Raw genomic sequence first — 22,821 nt, 5'->3', positions numbered from 1 at the left:
GTTCAAACTAAATATTTTCATAAAAATTTCGAACAGGAGTTTTATTTATTTTATCCTCACAACACATTAACAACGGGTATATATTCAAGAGAGTTTGTAATTCTGGAATTAACTGTTAACAATATTTTTGATTTTATTTACTTCAAAATAAAAAGAACTGGTAACAAGGCATCCAGACTTTGAAAGTAATGAATACTGTAAATAATTCATAACAAGGTCAATTAGTATTACTTGTAATGTATAATTCTGCAAAAACAAATTACAATTATATGTTATTTTAAATCAAGTTTAATTATTTTTTATTTTCCAAATGAAACCCCCGCTTTTTACTATATTTGAGACTATTTGTGATTGCTCTACATTTTGTTATTGTTTTTAAAATAAATCAGATTTAAACATTTATAGAAATTATTGAGTCTTAGTTTAGTGATTGGTCGCCCAACTATCTTCCGGAGAAGATCATTAAATATATAAAACTATTATAATTAAAGGATACTATAATTTTTAGAGCTTTGCATAAATACGAAGACAAAAAAGTGTTAATTTGTAATTTAGTTTTAAGAAATTGTTTCATAATACATACGTTCCAATGAAATACAACAATGTTCCTCAAAATGGAAGAAGTAAAGACGAAATCGTTTTTTCAAGCCGTTGATCAGAAATCTTAAGTATTTTTATGTTTTGTGTCTAGTTAAATCAGAATAAATTCCTCAAATGTTTCCCAAGAATTGTTATAAAAATCTTGAATTGGAAAAAAATTATTCGCTTTGTTTTTAGTTAATAGAAAAAATATTATTAATTAACCGATCAACGGTTAATCGTTTAAATACCCCGATACTTACCGAATAAAATACCATAAAAAAAGAAATATAAATTCAAACACGTTTAATGAATTTCATTTGAAATTGTATTTTTAAGTAATAATTTATATTTTCTTCATTTATTTGTTATAATTTTTAATCATAAAATATTTAAATAGATACAGTTTTGCACAATATTATTAAATATTTGTATAATAAACATAGTTCAATTCAATTTCGTAGTTTCAATAGTTTTTTCTGGTATGTTTTTAAAGATATTTTTTAAACAAATAAAATTAAAAAATAAAGTATTTGTGTACATTTAGATTATTTTAAATAAAACCAAAATTTGTGATAAATAAAAAGATTTTCATCCGTGTAATTTAATTTATTTTGAATGCAACTAAATTTTGTTCTACAGTGGCCAGACAACATTTTGTAGGAAAAACTGGTAAAAATTTTGTTAATTGGTATGGTTTGTATTGAAATTTTTAAAATTTTTAAATTTAATTTCAATTCATATTCATTATGTACAAGGGAGGGTTGTTCACAAATCCTGCACCGAAATTATGAAACTTTTTAAAGCCAAATTTATCACGTTTCAAGCTATTTTACCTATTCAAAGGACTGATTTAAACTACTATTTCAAATATAATACAAAACATGTTATACAGGAACATAACTACAGTCTGGGAACACATTTTCCATAACATTATAATACAGACCATGGACCATATTGTTTTTAAAGATGCACATGGTCCATGTCTGCATTACATAGGACTACTAAACGGATTATGTACTGCAATAACGTTTGCAGGGATTTGGTTTTGAGATTAGCTTAATGGATCTCGTACTTAAATAACTTTATACGTTAAAAATTTTGATATTGACATTACGATATCGATAAAAATTATAGATTTTTAAGTTTTTAGGTTATAATAGGCCACTTTTAAATGTATCCATAGAACTGTCAGAAACTGTTTTTGTTTATCAAATATGATTAATTACCTTTACGTAAAAACTATTTTACCATCGCTCACATCATGTTGTCGGCCGTTAATTAAATTTTCAATAATTTTTAATGGATTCAGTTAAAATTGAATCATAATATAAAGCAAATAAATAAAGAGCTCAAATAAAATAACGCCCACGAAAACAAATTAAAACATCACATAACAAAAATGTAAATTTATTAATTATTTTTTGTTTCTTTTGTAAGCTGGATGAATGCCATAAATGAATAAATATTGTGTGAAATAAAATCAATTAACAATAATTGTCTGGGTCAAAATGTAATAAACAAATAAAAACTTAAATATATGTTTTTTTTTCGTTCGAAGAGTAAATTATTTTAAAATTTTACAAAGAGTTTAATATTTACATAATTTGTTGTATTTTTGTTCTTTCATTATTATTAAGTAATTACGAGAATTAGCGGTATTCTAATATAATATTTAGTCATACATAATTAGTTCGATTAACTTTTTTATCTTTGGGTGGTTTTGTAATGGATCAATAATCTATATCTATGATATTTATTAAAGCTATTCAGTTGTTTCTTAAATAATTAACAGTTTAATAAAGATACAATTCTAAAATCTACAAGTTAAACTTAAAGAAAATTTGTTTTTTGTTTGCTTTAAATAAAATGTTTATAGTATTATGTTGAAATATACATGATATTTGAAGTGCTCATTGGTGAGCTGGAAAAGGGCATCCGTTTCTCAGAACCCTGATGTCATTTGACCATTTTTCGTATCAATCCAATCACAACCTAAAGGAGTATTGTTGTTCGACATCATCATTATGGGCGAGGTGCGTTGAACTTCCCGCGCCGGATAATAAACAACTGGACCGGGCGATGGCGCCCGACCACGTTTGATTTTTACAACGCCCGGCGAACTGGCACTTTTCATTAGGCGACCATTGTTTAAAGTGCTATTACTCGCTCCTGTTACTAAATAGGTGGTGGTAGTACTACGTTGGGTACCGTGTCGGGAGAAACGTCCCGACGACCGGTGATTCAAAGTGCCATCACCATTGTTGGAAATTGAGCTTTCGTAGTGTATAAGATCGGGTTGGTCGCGGCTCAGGCGGCGCTTGAAAAAAATTAACAGGAATATACGCTTGAACTTCTCACCGAATATTACGTATATAAGGAAATTACAACTACTGTTGATGGTCACCAATAGATTGGATATTTTCGCCAGAGAATGATCAATAAAATTATAAAATGCCTCGGACACATTGAGCACCAGGGCCAGGAAATTAAAAACAAAAAAGACTACCACTACACACAACAACATGGTCGCCAAACCGATTTCCCGTTTTTCAGAACGTGACAATCGTTGGCGTTCTCGATTCGCCCTCTTCACCTGCCGATAAATCTGGCAGTTGAGTATGGCTAGCGTCAGAAACGGTATGACATAGTTGACAATGAAATAACACCACAATATATACACCGTGATATAAGTTTGATTTTGTCTCAGTACCGATGGTCGCACACAATGCAAAACCACCGTACTGTTCGGAATACTAGTGTCGATGGTAACCACCTCCCAAAATCGGGACATATTATAAAGGAGAGCAAATAGGATGGAGACTATCACATAGATTTTGGCACGTCCATATGTACACAAAGCTCTGGCTTTCAGCGGATGGCAAACGGCCACATAACGTTCTAACGTTACTGTAAAGGTCATGTATATGCTGGCCGTCTGCGATATCATGGCCACCGGAAATACCACCGGCGATATAAATGGATAAATGTAATTATAGTAAAGGAACAAGTGCCCAGTGTAGGGATAAATGGACGGTATGCCAAACAACAGCACTGACGTTATAATTAAAACAGTATCACAGCACGCTAAACCAATGAGCAAATAATTGATGCTAGAACGCATTTGAGGACGGGACAATATAATCATAGATATAACATTACCTATGATGCCAAGGACACCGACTATATTCAGACAAATGCCGCATACCCAAAACTCCACTATCGTATTATGATCGTTTGGATCGTAAACCTCTTCGCAGGGTATATAAGCGAGTTGGTCATAAATACTTGGGTACGTGCCATTTAAAGTCTGATTAGCAAAATTCGTAGTATTAAACAATTGGCTATCGTTGCCCGTTAATCCCGGTATTGTAAAGGAATCATTTGTGGTGTAATGATCTTGAGGAGTGACTTGGACACTATCGATAAAGTCTTGTATGGAGATGGGTGCCGAATCGAATTCGCCAATATTGTCGTTGTCGAGACCAGACGGTGGTAACACTTGTTGTTGTTGCAGTAAAGGTTGTGATATTGTAGATGTTTGAAGCATTTGTAATTTACGCATTAAGAACGGATAAACGATATCCGTAGTAGTTAGTTCAACCATTTGTGGTTAAAATTCTAAAAACTCCTTCTCAAGAAATAACTAATTTTAAGTTATTGTATACATTAAAAATGTAAGATAATGATAACCACATGATTAAAACATAATTTTAAAGAAACAATGAAAGTAATGTTGATAACAATTTGATTGAATTATTTTCTATAAATAATTTTAACTTTTAGTTAGTTTTGATGAAAGTATTAAAATTTAGAATAAATTAATGTAGGAGCATAAATCTTATTTTAATTTCTAAATTTCTTAAATTTATTTTCAAAATTTTCTATTAAAAGCTATTGAAAAAGTAACTTGTTTATTAAAAAAAAAAAAAAACACTACTATGTCTTTATTAAAATTGCATATGATCTTTCTTTTAAGATATCTGTATTTTCTAATTTAATTAAGAGAAATTTTATATTAACAAAAAATATTAATTATATACAATAATTTCTGAAACTGGTTTTTAAATTTTTATTAAGCAAGCTTAAAGCTTACTTTAAAAAAAGTTACTTAGCTTAAAGCTTTCAAAATTATTATATTATTAAAAAATTAACCAAGTTTAATTTTAACTAACAAATTTTCTTTTTCTTATACTTTTAAAACTAACTTTATATCACAACAGTCTCTTAGCAATTCCCAAGTTTTAGTTTTGTATATTTTATTTTTCTTTTATTAAATATTTATTTATTCTTTATATATTTTGTTTGAGAATTGAGATATACTTAAACAGATACAACCTGGAAACTTAAGAACTTTCGTTTGAAACAGAAAAACTAATTTAATATTTTATATGAATGTTTTTATATATTTAATTTAGTTTCCTTTTATATGGCTTGAAAATGCGACAGTTTTTAATGTTATATTTCTTTAAGACAAACTGTTTACTAGGAAAACTAAGTTATTTAATATTTAAGAATATAATATTAATAATTTTACTTGCTGTACAAGTTTGTTGTCACTAACTACCCCACAATGCGGCGAAACTGCTTCTTCTCTGGATTACTTGAGGATGCTAAAGTAATGACTGATTTACTCTCTACATTACAACAATCCACGTGTTTACTCCTTTATATAACTACTGGGTAATGTTGACTCGGAATATTGTGTATTGTTGCTGTCAAGTAAACTGATGATGTCGACTTGCAATTTATTATTTTCTATTGACAATGACTCTCTTTCTATCTGTATGTGTTTGTTTGTTTTCTTATATTTCTAGTTAAATTCTATTATTACTTTTTTCGCAGTAGTTCTTCTCGTATTGTATCATTTCTTTATGCATTGTTGTCCTTCAAGTTTTCTATTTGTGTAAAATTGTATTGTTTTTTACAGTATTTTAGTCAGAGTAGAGATGGTGGTGATGAAACTAAATAGTTTTACATTTATTTTGTGGCCTCTAGACATTTATTGTTAAGTATTGCAATTGTTTTTTCTCTTACTCCCATACTTTTTTTTCGATTTAAGTGAATTTTAATTGTAGTCCTCGGTGGACTTTTAATTTTAGCAAATTAAAAAAAAATCCAGTTTTAAACACTCATTAATTATTTTTATTATTATTACACAATGGTGCCATGAGTCTGTGTATTCTGGTTATAGTATTTATCTATTTATTTGTTTTACTATAATAGTTGTTGTAGATTAATTTTATCTTTAACAGGACAATTAAGTTCCGAATACTAAAAACTGTTAGTTGCAGTTGGATGTAAAACCGACTAGCAATATTTTATTGTTGCACATGTGAATTGTTGTTGTAGTATGCAGTTTGCATGTTTGATTTAAGCCGCATTGAACACAATTTCTCACTTAGACACATGCAATTCATTTAAATTCCAGGCACTCACACGTACTTGTCCTTACACGCATTCACTCGCATTCTAATAGGAGAATAAACGAGCTATTATTGTCGCAAATGGGAAAGAGGGTGGAGCGAATGTGTTAGTTGTCTCTAAATAATAGGGAAGCTTTATTTGTGTGCACACATAAACCTGTTCATAAAATTGCATTGAACTTGTGTGAAAAGCAGTTTTGTCCTCTCGTTCTCCTTGCTTCACTTGTTAATGTTCGTTCACCTCCACACACGATCTGTCTGTATATGTAGAATTACACAAACGTATGTGCATGAATACTAGATTGTATGTGTTGTGTTTTTGTGTTCGTTTATTTGTTTATTTCAATGGCTGCCGTTATCCTTGTTTAATAGTTGATGTGATGGTATTTTTCCAAGTTATTGTTATTGTTGTTGTTGCTTTAGGTTTAGGTTTTTTTGTTTGTATTTTTCTCGTTTTCCCACTGCTACTGGTTTAGTTGTTGTTTTATTCCCTCACATTTACTATCGTTACACATTTTTTATTCTACAAACCCACTCATTCAGGCGCAATCAGCTCGTTCTGCTGTAATAGTTACTTCTTTAATAAGGATGTGGTGGGTGCGGTGTATGTATAGTGTTGTAAGTGGGTTTATTTTAGATATAGGAAGTAATATTGTTATTAAGACTTTGTTGATTTCTGCTATTTGATTTTTATTTCTTTTCTTGTTGTTTTATCTTTCTCCATAAAAAGTCGTTAAGCTGTTTATATTTCTTCTTCGTTGTGTTATTCGCTTTCTTGCACACTCTGCTCAATTATCTGCAATAATATGTGAAAGAAAAAAAGAAAACAAATTTCAATTATTTTTAAAGTTTTTTTTTGTGTTTTATTTATTTTCGTTTTTTATAGTGTAGAAAAGGAAAAAGATTTATTTGCTTTTTGGATTAGGATATTATTTCGTAATGAGCAATTGACTAGAGAAAACTAAATATTTGTATGCATGATTTAACAAGGAATTTTATTTAATATAATTGCAACGGGTATATTTGTTACAAGAACAATTAATGCTTTATTTATTTTTTATACGAATAAATAATAATGCATGAGATTACTAAAGTATACTTGTTGTATTATTTAAATATTAATCATACGCATACGTGCACAGAGTAAAATTAGAAATATACTTAAATTTGTTATCTTGTTGATAATAGAAGTGTAAAGAAATGTTGATTTATATTTTTATGTAAAAACTGTATTACTAGTTATTTCTTGATCATGATTGACATAGTTATTTACCCAATAATAATAACCTGCTTATTGGGTAAGTAAATTTTTTGAAATATCAGTTTTTCGAAATATCATCAAATAGAAATATATATTTAAGGTTAAATATAAAATTTAAGCAATTATTAAACTTTATCGTTTCTAAGTCATCAAGGCTAGTATAAAACTTGGTTTGGCAGGTTTTTGTCCAGATACGAGTGTATTAAACACAATTATGAACTTAAAAGCCCTATTCGGCGGGTTCAGTTGTATAGGGGCTAGGTTAAATAATAGACCGATGTACAATAGAACATCGAGTGCCAAATTTTATTGAATTATCTTCAAAATTGCGACCTGTAGTTTGATTACAAGTTTTAAAAGCCCTATTCGAGGGGTTCAATTGTATGGGGGCTAGGTGAAATAATGGACCGATGTTAACCATTTTCAACACGCTTCGTCTACGATAGCATAAAATATCATGTGCCATATTTCATTGAATTATCTTCAAAATTGCGATCTGTCTGTCTGATTACAAGGTTTACAAGCCCTATTCGGGGGTTCACTTGTATGGGGGCTAGGTGAAATAATAAACATATCTTAACCATTTTCAATAGGCTTCGTCCCTGGGACAATATAAGATTATGTACCAAATTTCATTGAATTATCTTAAAAATTGCGACCTGTAGTTTGATTACAAGGTTTACATGGATGGACGGACGGACAGACGGACGGACATCGCTAAATCGACTCAGAAAATGATTCGAAGCCGATTGGTATACTTTAAGGTATACATGATGGACTCATGTAATTTATAGGACCAATATTATTGTGCGTTACAAACATCAGCACAAACCCAATATACCCTCCCCACTAAAGTGGTGTAGGGTATAACAAGTATGAATTCACTATACATTCAAAATGTTTATTGTTTTTAAATACAGAGTGACCTCAATTTTATGGTCGGAACCGGAAGCCTTTTGTATATTCGATTTGACTTGGTTAATTTAGAACCAATTTTAGGTAGTTTTTTCAAGATTTTTTAAATGTATTTTTCAAACCCATCGTATATTAAAAAGTGAATTCCCCTTTTTGTTATTGTGCCTGTTTGACAAAAAATAAAGAAAAATTGTAACTTATAATCACGAATAATAGAGGTAGGTAATCACGGTTAACCTTAAATGCGGAATTATTTTTCATATTTTTGACAAAACTTATAATAACCGATTTAGAAAATGATTCGGCCCAAAATGGTATAATTTAAGGTTTTTGTAAAACCAATATTTTGGGTGTTACAAACAGTAGCACAAGTAACTGTAATTGGAAAAAGTTCAACTGCAATTACTTTAAATGTTAGTCAGTTAGTTAGTTAGTTTAGTTAGTTAGTTAGTTAGTTAGTTAGTTAGTTAGTTAGTTAGTTAGTTAGTTAGTTAGTTTAAAAGGAGGATGTATACACATCAAAACCGAAGAAATACACCTAGGCCTCTATCGGGCCTGTTGTGCGCTCCTTAACCAGTGTCACAGGTGGAAATCGAACCCGTGTAAAGGGGACCGTCTAAAGTCCCCTTTACACGAGCGCACAAGTTATATGATCTGCCAAAATTTTGTGTAGAAGAGTGCAGATGGGATCATCTAAACGCAATATCAAATAAAGCCATCACACATTAGGAGAAAATATGGATTCAAAATTTGACAATCATTTGGCTCACTTAATTTTTTGAAATGATTCAATAAACTAACAAGTCGCATTAGATCAGAGATGTATTTTTATGTAAACACATACACAAAAGATAAACATCTTACTTTGGCTGTCCGTGTAAACCTTGTGCGCAATTTTCAAGAAAATTGGATGAAATTTGGCATGCACGTTTTATTTGGACCAAGGATGAAGTCTATTGAAAATGGTTAAAATCGGTTCATTATTTCACCTAGCCCCCATAGAACAGAACCCCCGTAATGGGCTTCTGTGCTCATAATTATGTTAAATATACAGGTATATCGATAAAATGCGGCACAGCTAAGTTTTATAGAAGATCGGGACCCATTTGACCCTAACTCCCATACAATGTCCCCTTCAGAAAATTACTTGAATATCTATAATTAAGTTATAAACACAAATATCGTGATTTAGTTCAGCACAATAAAATATTATATAAATATAAATATATTCGCAAAATTTTATAGGGATTGGTCCATATTTGCCCCTAGCCCCCATATAAAGCCTCTTTCAGAAAATGTTTCATGTTTTTTTTCATAAATTGCTTAAACGTATCGAAACAAGGTAATATTGAAGATAAATTCTTTATTATGAAAAATAAATCACATTTAATATTCATAACTGGTGTAGGGTATCATATGTTCGGCCTCGCCCGACAATACTTTCTTACTTGTTTACGTTTAGGATCAATATTTTAATTCGAATTTTTTGCTAATTACAATATCACAAAAAATGTTTTGTTTATATCTATTTAAATTTGTTTGTTTTAGTTTTAAAGATAAAATTTTTACACCAAACAAATCCTATATTGATGGACTCATGTAATTTTCGAAGTGACAGATTTAAAAATAACTCTGATTCAAACCTTTTTAACTTTGCTGTTTACCTTGACAAGATTAAGATTAAAAATTAAAATTTTCTGATTTTTTGATGTTTGTAAGATTACCACGCCAGTCCTAGAAGGTTAATATTCTGTTAAATGTTATATTATAAATGGTAAAGTATGTTTTATAAAAATATGATTTTGAAGATATGGTAAATGACAAACCTATACAAATTTTTCTTACAGCTCTTTTTTTAATAAACTCCATACAAATTTGAAATGTATATTTTTGGTAAAATTTAAACTTTTTTGTTTAATACAAAAATTGTAAAATTGCCCTTAAAGCACGTTCGCACATTCACAATCGTAACACCTTTGTCAGCTAAATGAACACATTTTATACATACTCATACTTTTCTCTTCATTTAACAATTTAAAATAAACAAAAAGTGAAACGACCAAGACAATAACAGTAAAGGGAAAAAATTTCATAACCAGACGAAATGCACACAATGAACAGTTTGCCAAAAACTAAAGTAGACTAACTGACTGAATGATGTAACTAACTGACAGCCTGGCTGTGTGGATAACAAAAGAATTGACAAACAGACTGGCTGACAGCCAGAGGCTGTTTGAAAAGAAGGCAGTAGTAGTATAAACTGAAATAAAAGTAACAAATCAGTTCATGCTTAAACATTTATTGTTAGTACTAGTATAAATGGACTGGACTGGTCTATTTATGTTTGTATGTGTATGTGCAATTACGTCCCAGCAGTTTCACAAGCAGTCAACATTTTTACACATGTATTTCCTTTAACTATTTGGGCAACTTTTTGGATCATTTGAAAAAATTGAATTAATTTAGTGCAGAGTTATGTCAGTCATACCTTATCCATCTTATTATTTCTTTAAAGGGGAAAAATACTTTAACATTAATTTGAAATATTCTTCCCAGAACTCTCAATCAGAACTACAGGGTAATTATTTATATGTGAAAGTGTATATGTTATTTAATGTATATATGTATACAGAATGTAAGTTTTTTACGGGATTGTATATTTTGTAGATGTCTGCCTTAGTAGAAACTATCTTCTTGTTTTTTCTATTTTCTTTATTTAAGTACAAAACTTTGGCATCAACTCAGTAAAAGCACAAACATAGTTTCAGAGTCATAATGTATATGAAATATTAAAGTCATTTGTCCTACTGGCACATTTTATACTATACTCACTGAAACCTTAAAAAGCCTATAAAAAGAAAAAAGGGAAAAAATAAAAAGAAAAATTTAGGCTAGTAATTACGCAGCAGGAATTTACAAGAAAGAAAAAAACTTTCAATGAAACAATAGAAAATCGTCCCCATTTTTATTTTCATTTATGTAAATTGTTATTAGGCCAGCAATTTTCTTCATTTTTAAATTATGATTTGAAAGGAGTCAGTATTTTGTTTTTTCAAGTACGCCAACAATACGTAGGTATAATTAATTTAATTTAAGACCCCAAGAACAAATAGTAATAATTATTTTATTAATAAAAAGTCGCACAATATACATAAATGTTAAAATTTCAAAAACAGCATTCCAAATTAGGCAAAATGAGTAATCATCAGACATTAATTAAATTAAAACATTTAATAAATTAGCGCAAGTTTTTGTTTCATTTTTTTTTTTTTTTGGTAACTTTATGCCAAAATAATTTTATTTTATACATTTATTATTTATTTTGCCAATTATTAACACCACAGTACACCACCTCCACCACAAACATCACCATTGAAATCATCATTTTTATTAATTATTAAAGAAAAAACTTACAAACATGGAAACAATTATCATTATAAGTAATCTTTAATGTAATCAACGTTGTCGTCGCTTTTATTCTCATCCTGTCTTCCTTATCCTCATCGCCATTTTTAATCAATTCGTCACAGTTGATTAAACGCAGAAAGATGAAGAAAAAAAGACAAATATTGTAATTTATGTATGTAAATTAATATAATTGAATTGAAATGAATTGAAACGAATTAAAATGAATTGAATTAATTCATGTTCATCGTATCCTTCATATCCATATTTGCCTCCATGAACCTATTACGTCGTCTATGGATTTATTCAAGTATGTTTGTTAATAATATGCTTAAGTCTATACAAATGAAAAATGTGGTTCTTTATTTTCAAATCTACTTATTTCGTTACAAGTAAATTCTTTGCAAAAGGAAACCAATTTGATTTCCTTATTTATTTTGCAAAATGGTTAACAAAGTAAACTACAAATTGCCACTAACATGAACAATTAATATTACAAACATGATTTAAATTTATGTGGAATTCTTGCAAATTAAACTGAAACATAAATATAAATTACTGTTATTATGGTCAATTCAAAACATATTATTTTAAGTTGTGTACACAATAAAGTTTATTTTTGTTTCAATATATGGAATTTTATGCTATACTTCTTAAAATTTAAACAGTACAGCTAAAGTCCATCGACTGCTGATTTTAAATATGTTCCATTGATTCAACGTACGAGTAAAGGACTATTTTGACAAGGAGGATAAAGGCCGCTATGATCTGCCCAAAAAGTACCATTTACATATGTGTTACGATCTTCTAAAGTGTAATATTTCATCATGACATCGCTCTGCTATAACTTGCAAAAGAAGTAAAATGCTATTTAAAAAATATCGGGTGAAAATTTTGCCTCGTCTGTATTATATTCCTATTTAAATAAAATGTTTCCATTAATTTAGAATGTTATCGTTGGGAAAAGACTCCTTCCAAAATGGTAATAATGTCACAGTCCCCAAATTTGGACAAATTAATTTTTATATACTTTTTATATGCATTTATAACTAGTTCCGGACAAACGTTATTTTCTGCGTTTTAAATTAAATGTTCTGAAACTCAATTTAGAATTCTGTGGCCATTTTTAAAACTATTTACATCCTCTGCAAATTTTATTTATTTATTTTTTTTTTGTCAAATGTCAACAAGACAAAACTAGAATGAGATGTTAATTCTATTCACTATCTTAAGTTATCATAAATTCAAGTAGTTTTTCTCATGTAAATAAATAAAATTAGTTTATATATATATGCTGACATACATAAATACGCATACGTATATTATACAATCTTCCCTCTAACAAAATATATTTTAAAATATATGTATGTATGCCATATAGGGGAATTCTGTTAAGTTCTTCACAAAGTTATTAGATACATATTTGTATGTAGATTTGTTCATAAACGTATATAAGGGTAATATCACCCAATGAATAAAAAAAATAATAAACGTGTGTAAGCTGCTGAGATAGCTAGAGAATATACTATTATAGTATACAGCATAGTAAAAAGTAATTTGTATCTTGTCTTACAAACATTTTGCATTTAAATTGTTCCATTTGCAGCAGAAAGAAAAAAACAAAACAAGTTTTTCTAACGTGTTCACCAGACACATTTGCATAATAAAAGGAGGGTGAAAGGAAGAAGAGGAAGACGATACATACTAATTGTAGCATCCGTTTAACGGTATCAGCATTTGCATCATCATCACTTACTTACGGTACATTTGAATAGGGTTGCCAACTTATTTTATGGAAATTTATTATTTCCTAGAACTTTTCTACACAATATTAAGGTATGCTAAGTTTGTTATATCGTTAGTCTATTGTGTAAGTATATTTAAGCATTTTAACCCCTTACTTTTCAATTTAAGTTTTTGTATTATTTTACATACTTTATTACTTTATATCAATGTACAATACTAAAACACTTAAACCAAATATAAGTTCATAAATCAGAGGATTCGTAATAGATTTAAGTTTGTTTTAATTGTAGAACTCCATCAGAATTTCAAAGGGCGCTGTTAGTACCGAATATAGCATAACATTTACTCTTCTACGTGCTTTCAATTGTATTTAGAATTAGTTTTTATTTGTTTTTCTCATTGGGGAACACGTTTTATATATTTATTTGATAATATTTGCATAAAACATGTAAAACACTTTTTATTTAAAAAGTGTTGAATAGATTGCAACTCGTGTTCAAACTATATATTCATTACACACAAACTAATTCGAGCTCTTTTGGAAAAAACGACGTGAACGACAAATACAAAATTTAATGGGAAAGCTTTTTTATACCTTCCTACTTTACGCCTTAAAAATGTCAGTATAGCGTCAGAAATCACTTTTAATCTTGTTAAATTTATTAAAATATGAAAAAATGTGTTTAAAATGAATCACTTGGTTAAATTCTACAGTTATCGGTTCACAGATATCCATATTAATATCCATACATGATAATACAAATATCATCTTAATGCTATGTATACACGGTTGTTAGATCGTACAAAGTTGTCAGTAAAATGTGCAGAAAATGTCTAATAATACTGTCAACTAACATATTTTGTCTTGCAATGTTTTAGGTAATGCTTTTTCTGACAATGTTGCAAAAAAAAAGTTGTAAGTTCAGACGAAAGTTAGACATTTTCTAAATATTTTACTGACAACGTTGTATCACGGTTTTTATCCTAATATATATTATAAATCACTTTGTAAGTCTGTTTTTGTTGGTTCGTAAATGACGCCTAAACGGCTAGACCGATTTTATTGAACTTTAGAACATAAATAGATTTATACTTGGATGGTGTTATAGGCCATATCGTTTTTCAAATTATGGCAAAAGGGGGTAAAATTGTTAAAACGCGGTCAAAATTAGTACTTTTAAGCATAACTATCAATTATTTTCTTTACTTAAACCTTAATATATTCCATTAACCTTCTTAGTGGCTCATGAATTAGCATAGTACTGTTGCGAAAGTTAGACCATAAGAGGACAAAATAGGGCAAAAGGGGGAAAACGGGCATTATTAGTACTTTTGTGCTTTTAGACTAATTTTTGTCTGTTCTAAAGCAGTGTAAGGGAGCAAAAACGGATAAGAAAAGGGAATTCTGTGCTTGCTGTATAAAATGTCCTATAGACATCAAATTTTAAATTATTTTATATTCATGGAGCAAAGGACTAACAAATAACATATTTTTGTGTGATTTAAATTTAACGAACAAAAAAAAGTATATTTATATGTTATTTTGCTGCTTTTAAAAAGGGAATTTTGTACTTTCTAAAAATAGTACAAATTTTTTAAACAAAATACAATTTGGGAAATACAATGGAGAAAGATTTTTCGAACTGTGTTGGTACCTTAAATATTGTTCACAAAAAAATTATAATGAATTTCCTTATAAGGAGACCTTTATAATTTTTTGAAACATGTCAGAGAAAGGGAAGGGAAGAATACTTAAGTATAATTAAAACCCTGGGCAACGCACACGTTTTTCCATTTTGATCATCCAGACGGTTTGATTTTTGTTTTCAAGCTACAAATTAAATACATTATTTTATTTAAAATTTTTCTATAAATTTAATATATTTCAACAGAAAATTAAGACGTTACCGACAACTTGCTGTTACGAAATTCATAAATCAAAATAAAATTATTAAATTCTTTCAAATATATTGATGTCCTTTTAAAATTGTTTATCTATGGTATTATTTATAAATTCTCATGAAATTAGGTAAAGAAATTTTGATAATTATTAAGTTAAGACGAAGTCTATTGAAAATGGTTAAAATCGGTTTCGTATCATTTGGAAAATAATAATTTCACCTTTTAAAATTTTTTTTGTTGACCTTTGTTCTTTTACACTTACCATTATTACTTGCCTTTGGATTACGTTTAGATTGATTAAATTTTTATTTTTATTATTTTTTTTTTGTTTTCATATAAAGTAATACATAATTTAAAATATTTCTTATTGACTTGATAATCATTACTGAAATTTGTATAAAATAAACACGTCAAACTATTTCTAATCCAAAGTATGTTTTTTCTGGTTTTATTTTGGTATTATATTAAGTGTTTGAAACTTCATAGCCTTTATTTGCTTTATTTATAAAATTAGTTTTGTCGCCTCTTTTTAATAAATTGTGAAAATTTAAATTTTGCTTCAGTTATGAGGAATATGATATTTTTTTATCAAATAACTTATTTGTGAACCTTTTATTGAGATATAATCAATACGAAAAAATTTTGCAAAATGATTTATCGATACACAAAACGCACTATGTCGGATTTTAAACTTATAGTTATATTAATGAAATATAACATATATAGTGTGTTTATTTTAGGGGTTAGAGGGAGATGGGTAGATGAAGTTGGCTCCAAGCCTTTCTTATTTACCCTTCCTCTAATTCCCGCGTAAGAACCCATCTACCCATCTCCCTCTAATCTCTAAAATAAACAAAGTGACTTAAGAAAGTAAACCTTATATGGGAGCTACTAATTATTATACTGATTATATGGCCAATTATTGACCGATACAGATCTGCGTTGATAATAAAATTTCTGCTCATTTATATATACATATGTGCTAAATTTCGTGGTGATACCGAAGTTATTAACGATAAATCCATTTCCGAGAATGTGTACCATTGTATTGGTTATGGGAAATTTTGGATCAATTGCTTTGAGTTTGAACATATTTGATCTCTGGACAAAAAAGTGCAACAGAATTAGGTAATTTTTGAAAAACTACTGTAGATATAGGAAAAAAACTTATTTTTTTACTCATAACTTTTTACATTGTAAACCGATTTAAACTTAATTCTAACATGAACATGTCTTATAAACAGACGGAAAGATGGACAGTCAGACATTGCTAAATCGACTCAGAATTTCATAAGGATACGGAATATATATACTTTGTTGAATCTCCGATGAATATTTCTCGGTGTTACACACATAATGACAAACTTATATATACCCTCTATCACCAATAATGGCAGTAGAAGTTATACAAAAACTATGTACGTTTACGCACTAACTAGGCAGCACTTATTGAAGAACTTGCAACGTTATTGTCAATATATTTATCGATTCAACCTTAACATTTCATGCAAAAACACACGCAGAGAAAACATATGATTGTGGTAACAATAATCTAAGGTCAATATATTATGATATTTTTGGCTATAGTTAAAATATATGATGTTGATTATTAGTATCAAAATCCTAATATGTTGGTTTTAATCATATTTTTCAATATTATTATATTACGATCTGTAATTCTTCTACTAATATATTATTCATATTGTGAACCGAAATTCTTCTAAATAAATTCATTAGGAGTTCATAATCATAATATCATAACTTGAACCATATTATAATAATTTTAAACAGTAATATGATTAAACCACAAATTATATTATTTTGTTTATTAATTTATTTATGGAATGGAATTTTTAAAAATATAAAATGTAATTTTTATTATAACTATTTAACTGTTGTAAAATAATTATTTTTGGTTTATTTTCATTACTAAATTTTTAATAGTATGAACATAAGCATGTTTACAGTAACTAAAATATTGGTAGAAGCACCATAACAACAATATATATGTTCAATTCACAATCGATGTTGTAGCGTTGTATGTTTTGTATGTCAGCAGCTGCTAGAATAGTCATAACAATGTTGTTGGTATTTTCTATGCAAAAGTTCTATACAACTCAACTCTTTTCGAATGTCGTAAGAAAATTCAGTGTTGTCAATTGTTTATTTCAGATTATATAAATAAAAAATTCAATCGATTTTGGCATAAAAACGATGAAGTGATAACACAGAAATTACAAACAAACAGCTGTTTACCAAAACAAAAATAAAATTTTATTAAAGACGGTTTATTAGTTTAAAATGTGGAATAATGAAAATAATAGAATTTTAAATAAAAAGAAATTAATTTGGTTTATTTTGTCGTTTAATTAGTTTAATATTATTTGTTTTTTTTTTACTTTTGACATTGTTTGTTTGATTGATTTTTTTTATTGTGAACATAAACTTATGACTTTCTACAAAAATCTGTTCACAATCGCTGTTACTACACTTTAGTAGATACAATATACAACTTGATTGTGAATTGAACAATAATATTCCTTGTATTAGTATAGTTGTGGATACTATTACGTACCATTTTTTCTCTGTGTGCATCTTTTGTATAGTGTTGCATGTAATGGAAAGACTTTTTGTTCAATTATTTTTTTTTTCCAAATAACTTCAAAAAAGTTAAGGAATGGAATTTCATTTAATAACATACAAGTATGTAAGTTCTATAGATGTTTCTTGTTTACAAAAATATTTTACAAATTTTTGTTGTTGTTGTTCGGTTTAATTTAAATATTTAAAATTTAATTCGAAATAACTGTTGTGATTTTTTTCTCTGCTTTTAAATATTTTCTTCTTATGCGTTTGGATGTGATATTAAAAATAAAAAGAACATATTAAATTCAGATTAAAATAAGTCTTTACCCAAATGATTTCAGTTCATTAAAACAATATTTAAATACAAATTATTCCCTTTGGCAAAGTTCTACAGGGAAGGAAAATTAAAGACATTTTTTTGCTATGTTATTAATATATAAATACGTAAATAATCATTCGTTTTCGTGTACAGATGTTTTTTATAACATCAGCTGCAAAAATGTATGCAACATATTGGAAAAAATTTTAACATTTTACACATTTCGGAAATTAAACAGGAATTAAAATAAACATAAATTATGATAAAATAAGTATTTATCGAAGGTGTATTAGTAGAAAACATTTTGTACGAAAATTGATAAATGATTATGAATAAGCTCTAAATGAATACTTAAAGAAAAATATTAACTTCTTATTAAGAAAATCTACAAAAGTCTTTCTTTGTATTTGTGTTAAATTTGAATTAAGTTGTTAAGTAGTTGTAATCTTATTACAGTTTGTGCTTAATTAAATCAAACTCAACAAGCAATTTGGTTGTTAAATTGATTTTAATAAGTAAAATGTAAATTAAATATTAAATATTTTTCATTAAAAATATAAGAATATCTACAAACATTCAAAAAAAACCCTTTTAGAAAAATAAACAAGAAAAATTAGCTTTAAGCACGTATTGTTTGATACAACTTTAAGTCGTGATTTTGTTGGAAGATTGTTTTCTAGGCAGTTGAAAAATATGTTTGAGGAAAATATTTCTTATACCCTACACCACTATAGTGGGGAGGGTATTATGTTATAATTTAAAATTGTGTAAATGGAATTTTTATATTATACACTAGCTATACCCAGTGTGCTTTTCATATGGGACATGCCAAACTCCCTATTTCTATTCCTCCAATTATTCCTTCAATTGGTTTATGTGGATTCCAATGTTACCCGTATACAATTTCGAACGAACTTTTTTTTTGTTCATGTTGAATGTACATCTTATCAGGGAATTTATTACCCAAATATTTGCATTTATGATATATTTTTTGAGCAAATTTTGAGGATTTTAACTTTAAGCGTTTCCCTAATATACAAATTTGTGCATTTAATACAATTTATTGTATGAGGGCTAGTTGAAATAATGAACCGATTTCGTCTATGGTACCATAGAAGATCATGTGCTAAATTTCATTGAATTATCTCCAAAATTGCGACCTGTAGTTTGATTACAAGGCTTACAAGCCCTATAGGCTTCGTTCATGGGACAATAGAATATCATGTACCAAATTTCATTGAATTTTTTTAAAATTGCTTCCTTGAGTTTGATTACAAGGTTGACATGGACGGACGAACGCAGCTAAATCTACTCAGAAAATGATTCTGAGCCGATTGGTACACTTTAAGGTTCGTATAGAACCAACATTATTGTGCGTTACAAACATCAGCACAAACCCAACGATGTAGGGTATAATAAAATAGAAAATTTGAAACGGCCTTAAAAAATCCATTTTTTTGCGATATCTTTTAAGAAATTCATATTCTATTAATTATAGATATCTTTTAAGTAACAAAATTGTGTTTTTTAAATTTTTCTTATAAATTAACTATTAAATTGCAAAATTTTAGCAAAAACTATATTGTAGTGCACTTCCAAACTTTAGAAACCTTGTAGTACCTGTTAACCTTATTCTATCAGCCTAATTATTTGCATTACACCCTAATGTATTATGAATATTAAATTATATATTTTCCATAATGAAAGAGAAATACGTTTAAATTTTAGATTTTATTTTATTTACTTCAGTTAAAGAGAATAAATTCCACTTTATTAAGAAACAAATATTCATGTGAATGTTAATGTATGTATGTATATAGAACGCCTTGGGATGAGTAAATAAGTTTTCATAAAATTATTTTTTTCTTTCTACTTTATGTAAGTGTTTAAACGAAGAAAATGAATATGAAAAAAATAATTTAGAGTTTCAACAAACTTAAGGAAGCCTCAGTAAATAAAAACCAACCAACATTAAACAAATTGGATAACTAAAAAGTGCTGTATCTGCTGTTCTGTTTACATTTAGGACTAAATATTTTTGTAAATGAATGAAATAATATGGATGATATTTAGTAGTAACAATAGTAGTCTTCCCTTTTTTTACAATTTTCCATTTCCATATAAAACACATTGATTTACAGTTTGAATAATATTATTCAAATATTGAATTATTTGAAATGAATCAAATACTTATTTATCTACTTATACATCTGTAATTAAAAAACAAATAATATTCAATTATTAGCAATTATATTTTCAATTCCAATATTTTTTTAACAAGTAAAGTATTCATCACTAATTAATTAACACTTGACAGTATACCGTAGACGAAGTACAATGAACTCAGAGATATTTTATATTTTTTACATGTGTACATTAGAGGGCCCATAAAATATTGATTATCTTTCGATAGCCGTACTTCATTTATTCATTTCGGCAATAATAAAAAATTTACAAATTTAAGAAATACATAAGAATTGGACTTTTTTAGTGTCCAATTTAAAAATTAATATTTTTTATTAAAAATATCTTATCATCTAGAGAATAAACAGTAATTTTTACTAAATATATTAGAAGGTAAAATGCCAGTAACTTTATTATTTGTTCGTAAATATAAAAACTTATTTGTAAAAATTTAATTTTGAAGAAATGAAAAGAAATTTTACTACATTAATCTTATCCGATTGGACTAAAAATTACAGCAGTTATTTTTCAAGATAAATGACCAAAATATGATCCATGCAAGGGAAATTGAGATTTTTTGGGCGCTACTATTGTTTATGATTACAAATAATTTATTTTAGTTTAATTTTCGTAAGTATTAAAGAAGTAATTCACCTCTTTGTATCCATTAACAAAATTCAAAAAATAATTTTCATTGTGATCTTAAATGTAGTATTGTATCAAATATAATGGTGTTAAAATACTTATGGCTTATTAGTTTTATTTTTTTACCCAAAGATATCTGTCAAATATTAAAATTAATATATTGGAAATTAAATAATTTATATAGGCAAAAATTGTATAAAAATTCTAGCCCAAAAGTAGAATCGTATAGTCGAGTATTATATTCCCTACAATAAAACACTATTTGAAGCAATAAAGAGGAAACTGCATACCCTCCATCAAAAAAGATGAACAGAATATAGTTTTTGTAATTCAATTAATAACACAGCGAAACATCGGTCGTAGATCCACAAGAGTATGTACATATATTGCTTGCTTCTAGCATAGCTATAGCTATGCGAGAAATGGAATTGAAAATCGGTTCATATTAACCCTATCATTCAAAATTTATTTTTGGAAGAGGACTTTTTTTATGATATTGCAGCAAATCTTTATTTTTTATTTATTTTTTTTTTTTGTAATTTTTATAAAAAATACTGTGTCCGTTCCTGTAATCCTCGAATCTGTCGAAAAGGTCATGATCATCTTGTGTAAAACTGGGTGAATACATCAAATTTAAACATTTCTTAATTAATTTTAATGAGTACAATTTAAAAATAATCAGAGTCACCCCATTCACATGATGAAATTATTCGTTATTCCCGCCCTCATGAATCATTCAACACCTAATTACGTACTGAATTACATGATTCGAGATACAAAATTTTTGCTGCGAATTACACATGCATGCAGTACGTAACAGAATTACCTTATGAATTACGATCGAATGACTGTCATCTGTAATTTTAATAGAGTATTTATCAAAATCATTGGTTGGATACAAATAAAAAATAAAATTACAAAAAAATGCAAATAAATAGAAAATTTATAATTATTGAACACTAAGAAGTGAAACGTTTTCAAAAAGTACCTAAGTCTACTGTCAGTCGGTACCTATCTTTAAGAATGTATTAGTAAAATTCTCAAGCCAACATAGTTGCAAAAAATCGGATTTAAAAATATTGAAAACAAAAATTATTACATTTGAATTTATATTTTAAAAGATTTTTTTTAAATATTTTGCAGCATAATTTATCCATAAACATTATATATGAATGTATATTTGCTTATTAATCTGCAATATTGAAATAATAAATAATTAAGTTGACATATTTTTTTGTACTATACGAAAATTTACAACATTGTTTTATTTCTGTTTTAATTTCAACAACAAAAATTGAATGTCAAAAAAATAAAAAAATATTTTTTTTCGTTTGTAAAAAACTAAATCTTTTCGGGCTATTAAATAAATATATTTAAAGTATGGAAAAAAAAGTAATAAAATATAACGTTAAGTGACAAAAAAATATTTTTAAGTGCTATAAGCCACGAATTTTCGCGAAAAAGCTATGAAGTTTGGAGACAGACCCAGCAGATCGACAAAGAGTCAATGCATACGAAAAAGACAGTAATTTCCACTAATAGTTAACCACATGGATGATCGTAATTCGTATGTTTAGGGTCATTCGTCACGAATGTACCCTTTATAATCGAGAATGAAGACAGTCGTCACTTTAGTGTCTTCTTTGTAAGCGGGAGCGGAGACAGTCGTCACATTTTTGTCCCATAGTATTATAGAGAGTAGACACTTGAAATTTTTAAATTTTAGTTCCATTAATATCTTACAACCTGGCTGACTCCAATTCGTATTTTTTTATCTTTCGTCGCAAATAAACTCTTTGTAAACGAGAATGAAGACAGTCGTCACTTTAGTGTCCCCTTTGTAAGCGAGAGCG

The 22,821-nt window shown here is 28.0% G+C and overlaps 1 protein-coding gene across 6 annotated transcripts in view; it reads right to left on the bottom strand.

The window, feature by feature from the left end:
* Positions 1-899: 899 nt before the first annotated feature.
* The window catches only part of LOC111690792 (FMRFamide receptor), a 48,513-nt gene continuing 26,591 nt past the window's right edge, over positions 900-22,821 (bottom strand). For 5 of the 6 annotated variants that reach the window (XM_046951919.1, XM_046951921.1, XM_046951918.1 and 2 more), the window contains one exon: positions 900-6,801. In XM_046951919.1, the coding sequence (XP_046807875.1) occupies positions 2,525-4,186 (1,662 nt within the window). In that variant the 5' untranslated portion in view covers positions 4,187-6,801 and the 3' untranslated portion in view covers positions 900-2,524. Of the gene's footprint in view, positions 6,802-15,496; positions 15,618-22,821 lie in introns of those variants that run through there. The other variant, XM_046951922.1, reaches the window with a different exon arrangement.

This window comes from Lucilia cuprina, chromosome 5 (assembly GCF_022045245.1).
Source record: "Lucilia cuprina isolate Lc7/37 chromosome 5, ASM2204524v1, whole genome shotgun sequence".
NCBI lineage: Eukaryota > Metazoa > Arthropoda > Insecta > Diptera > Calliphoridae > Lucilia > Lucilia cuprina.
The sequence above is the reverse complement of the archived record's forward strand: the minus strand, read 5'-3'. Positions and strand labels throughout refer to the sequence as shown.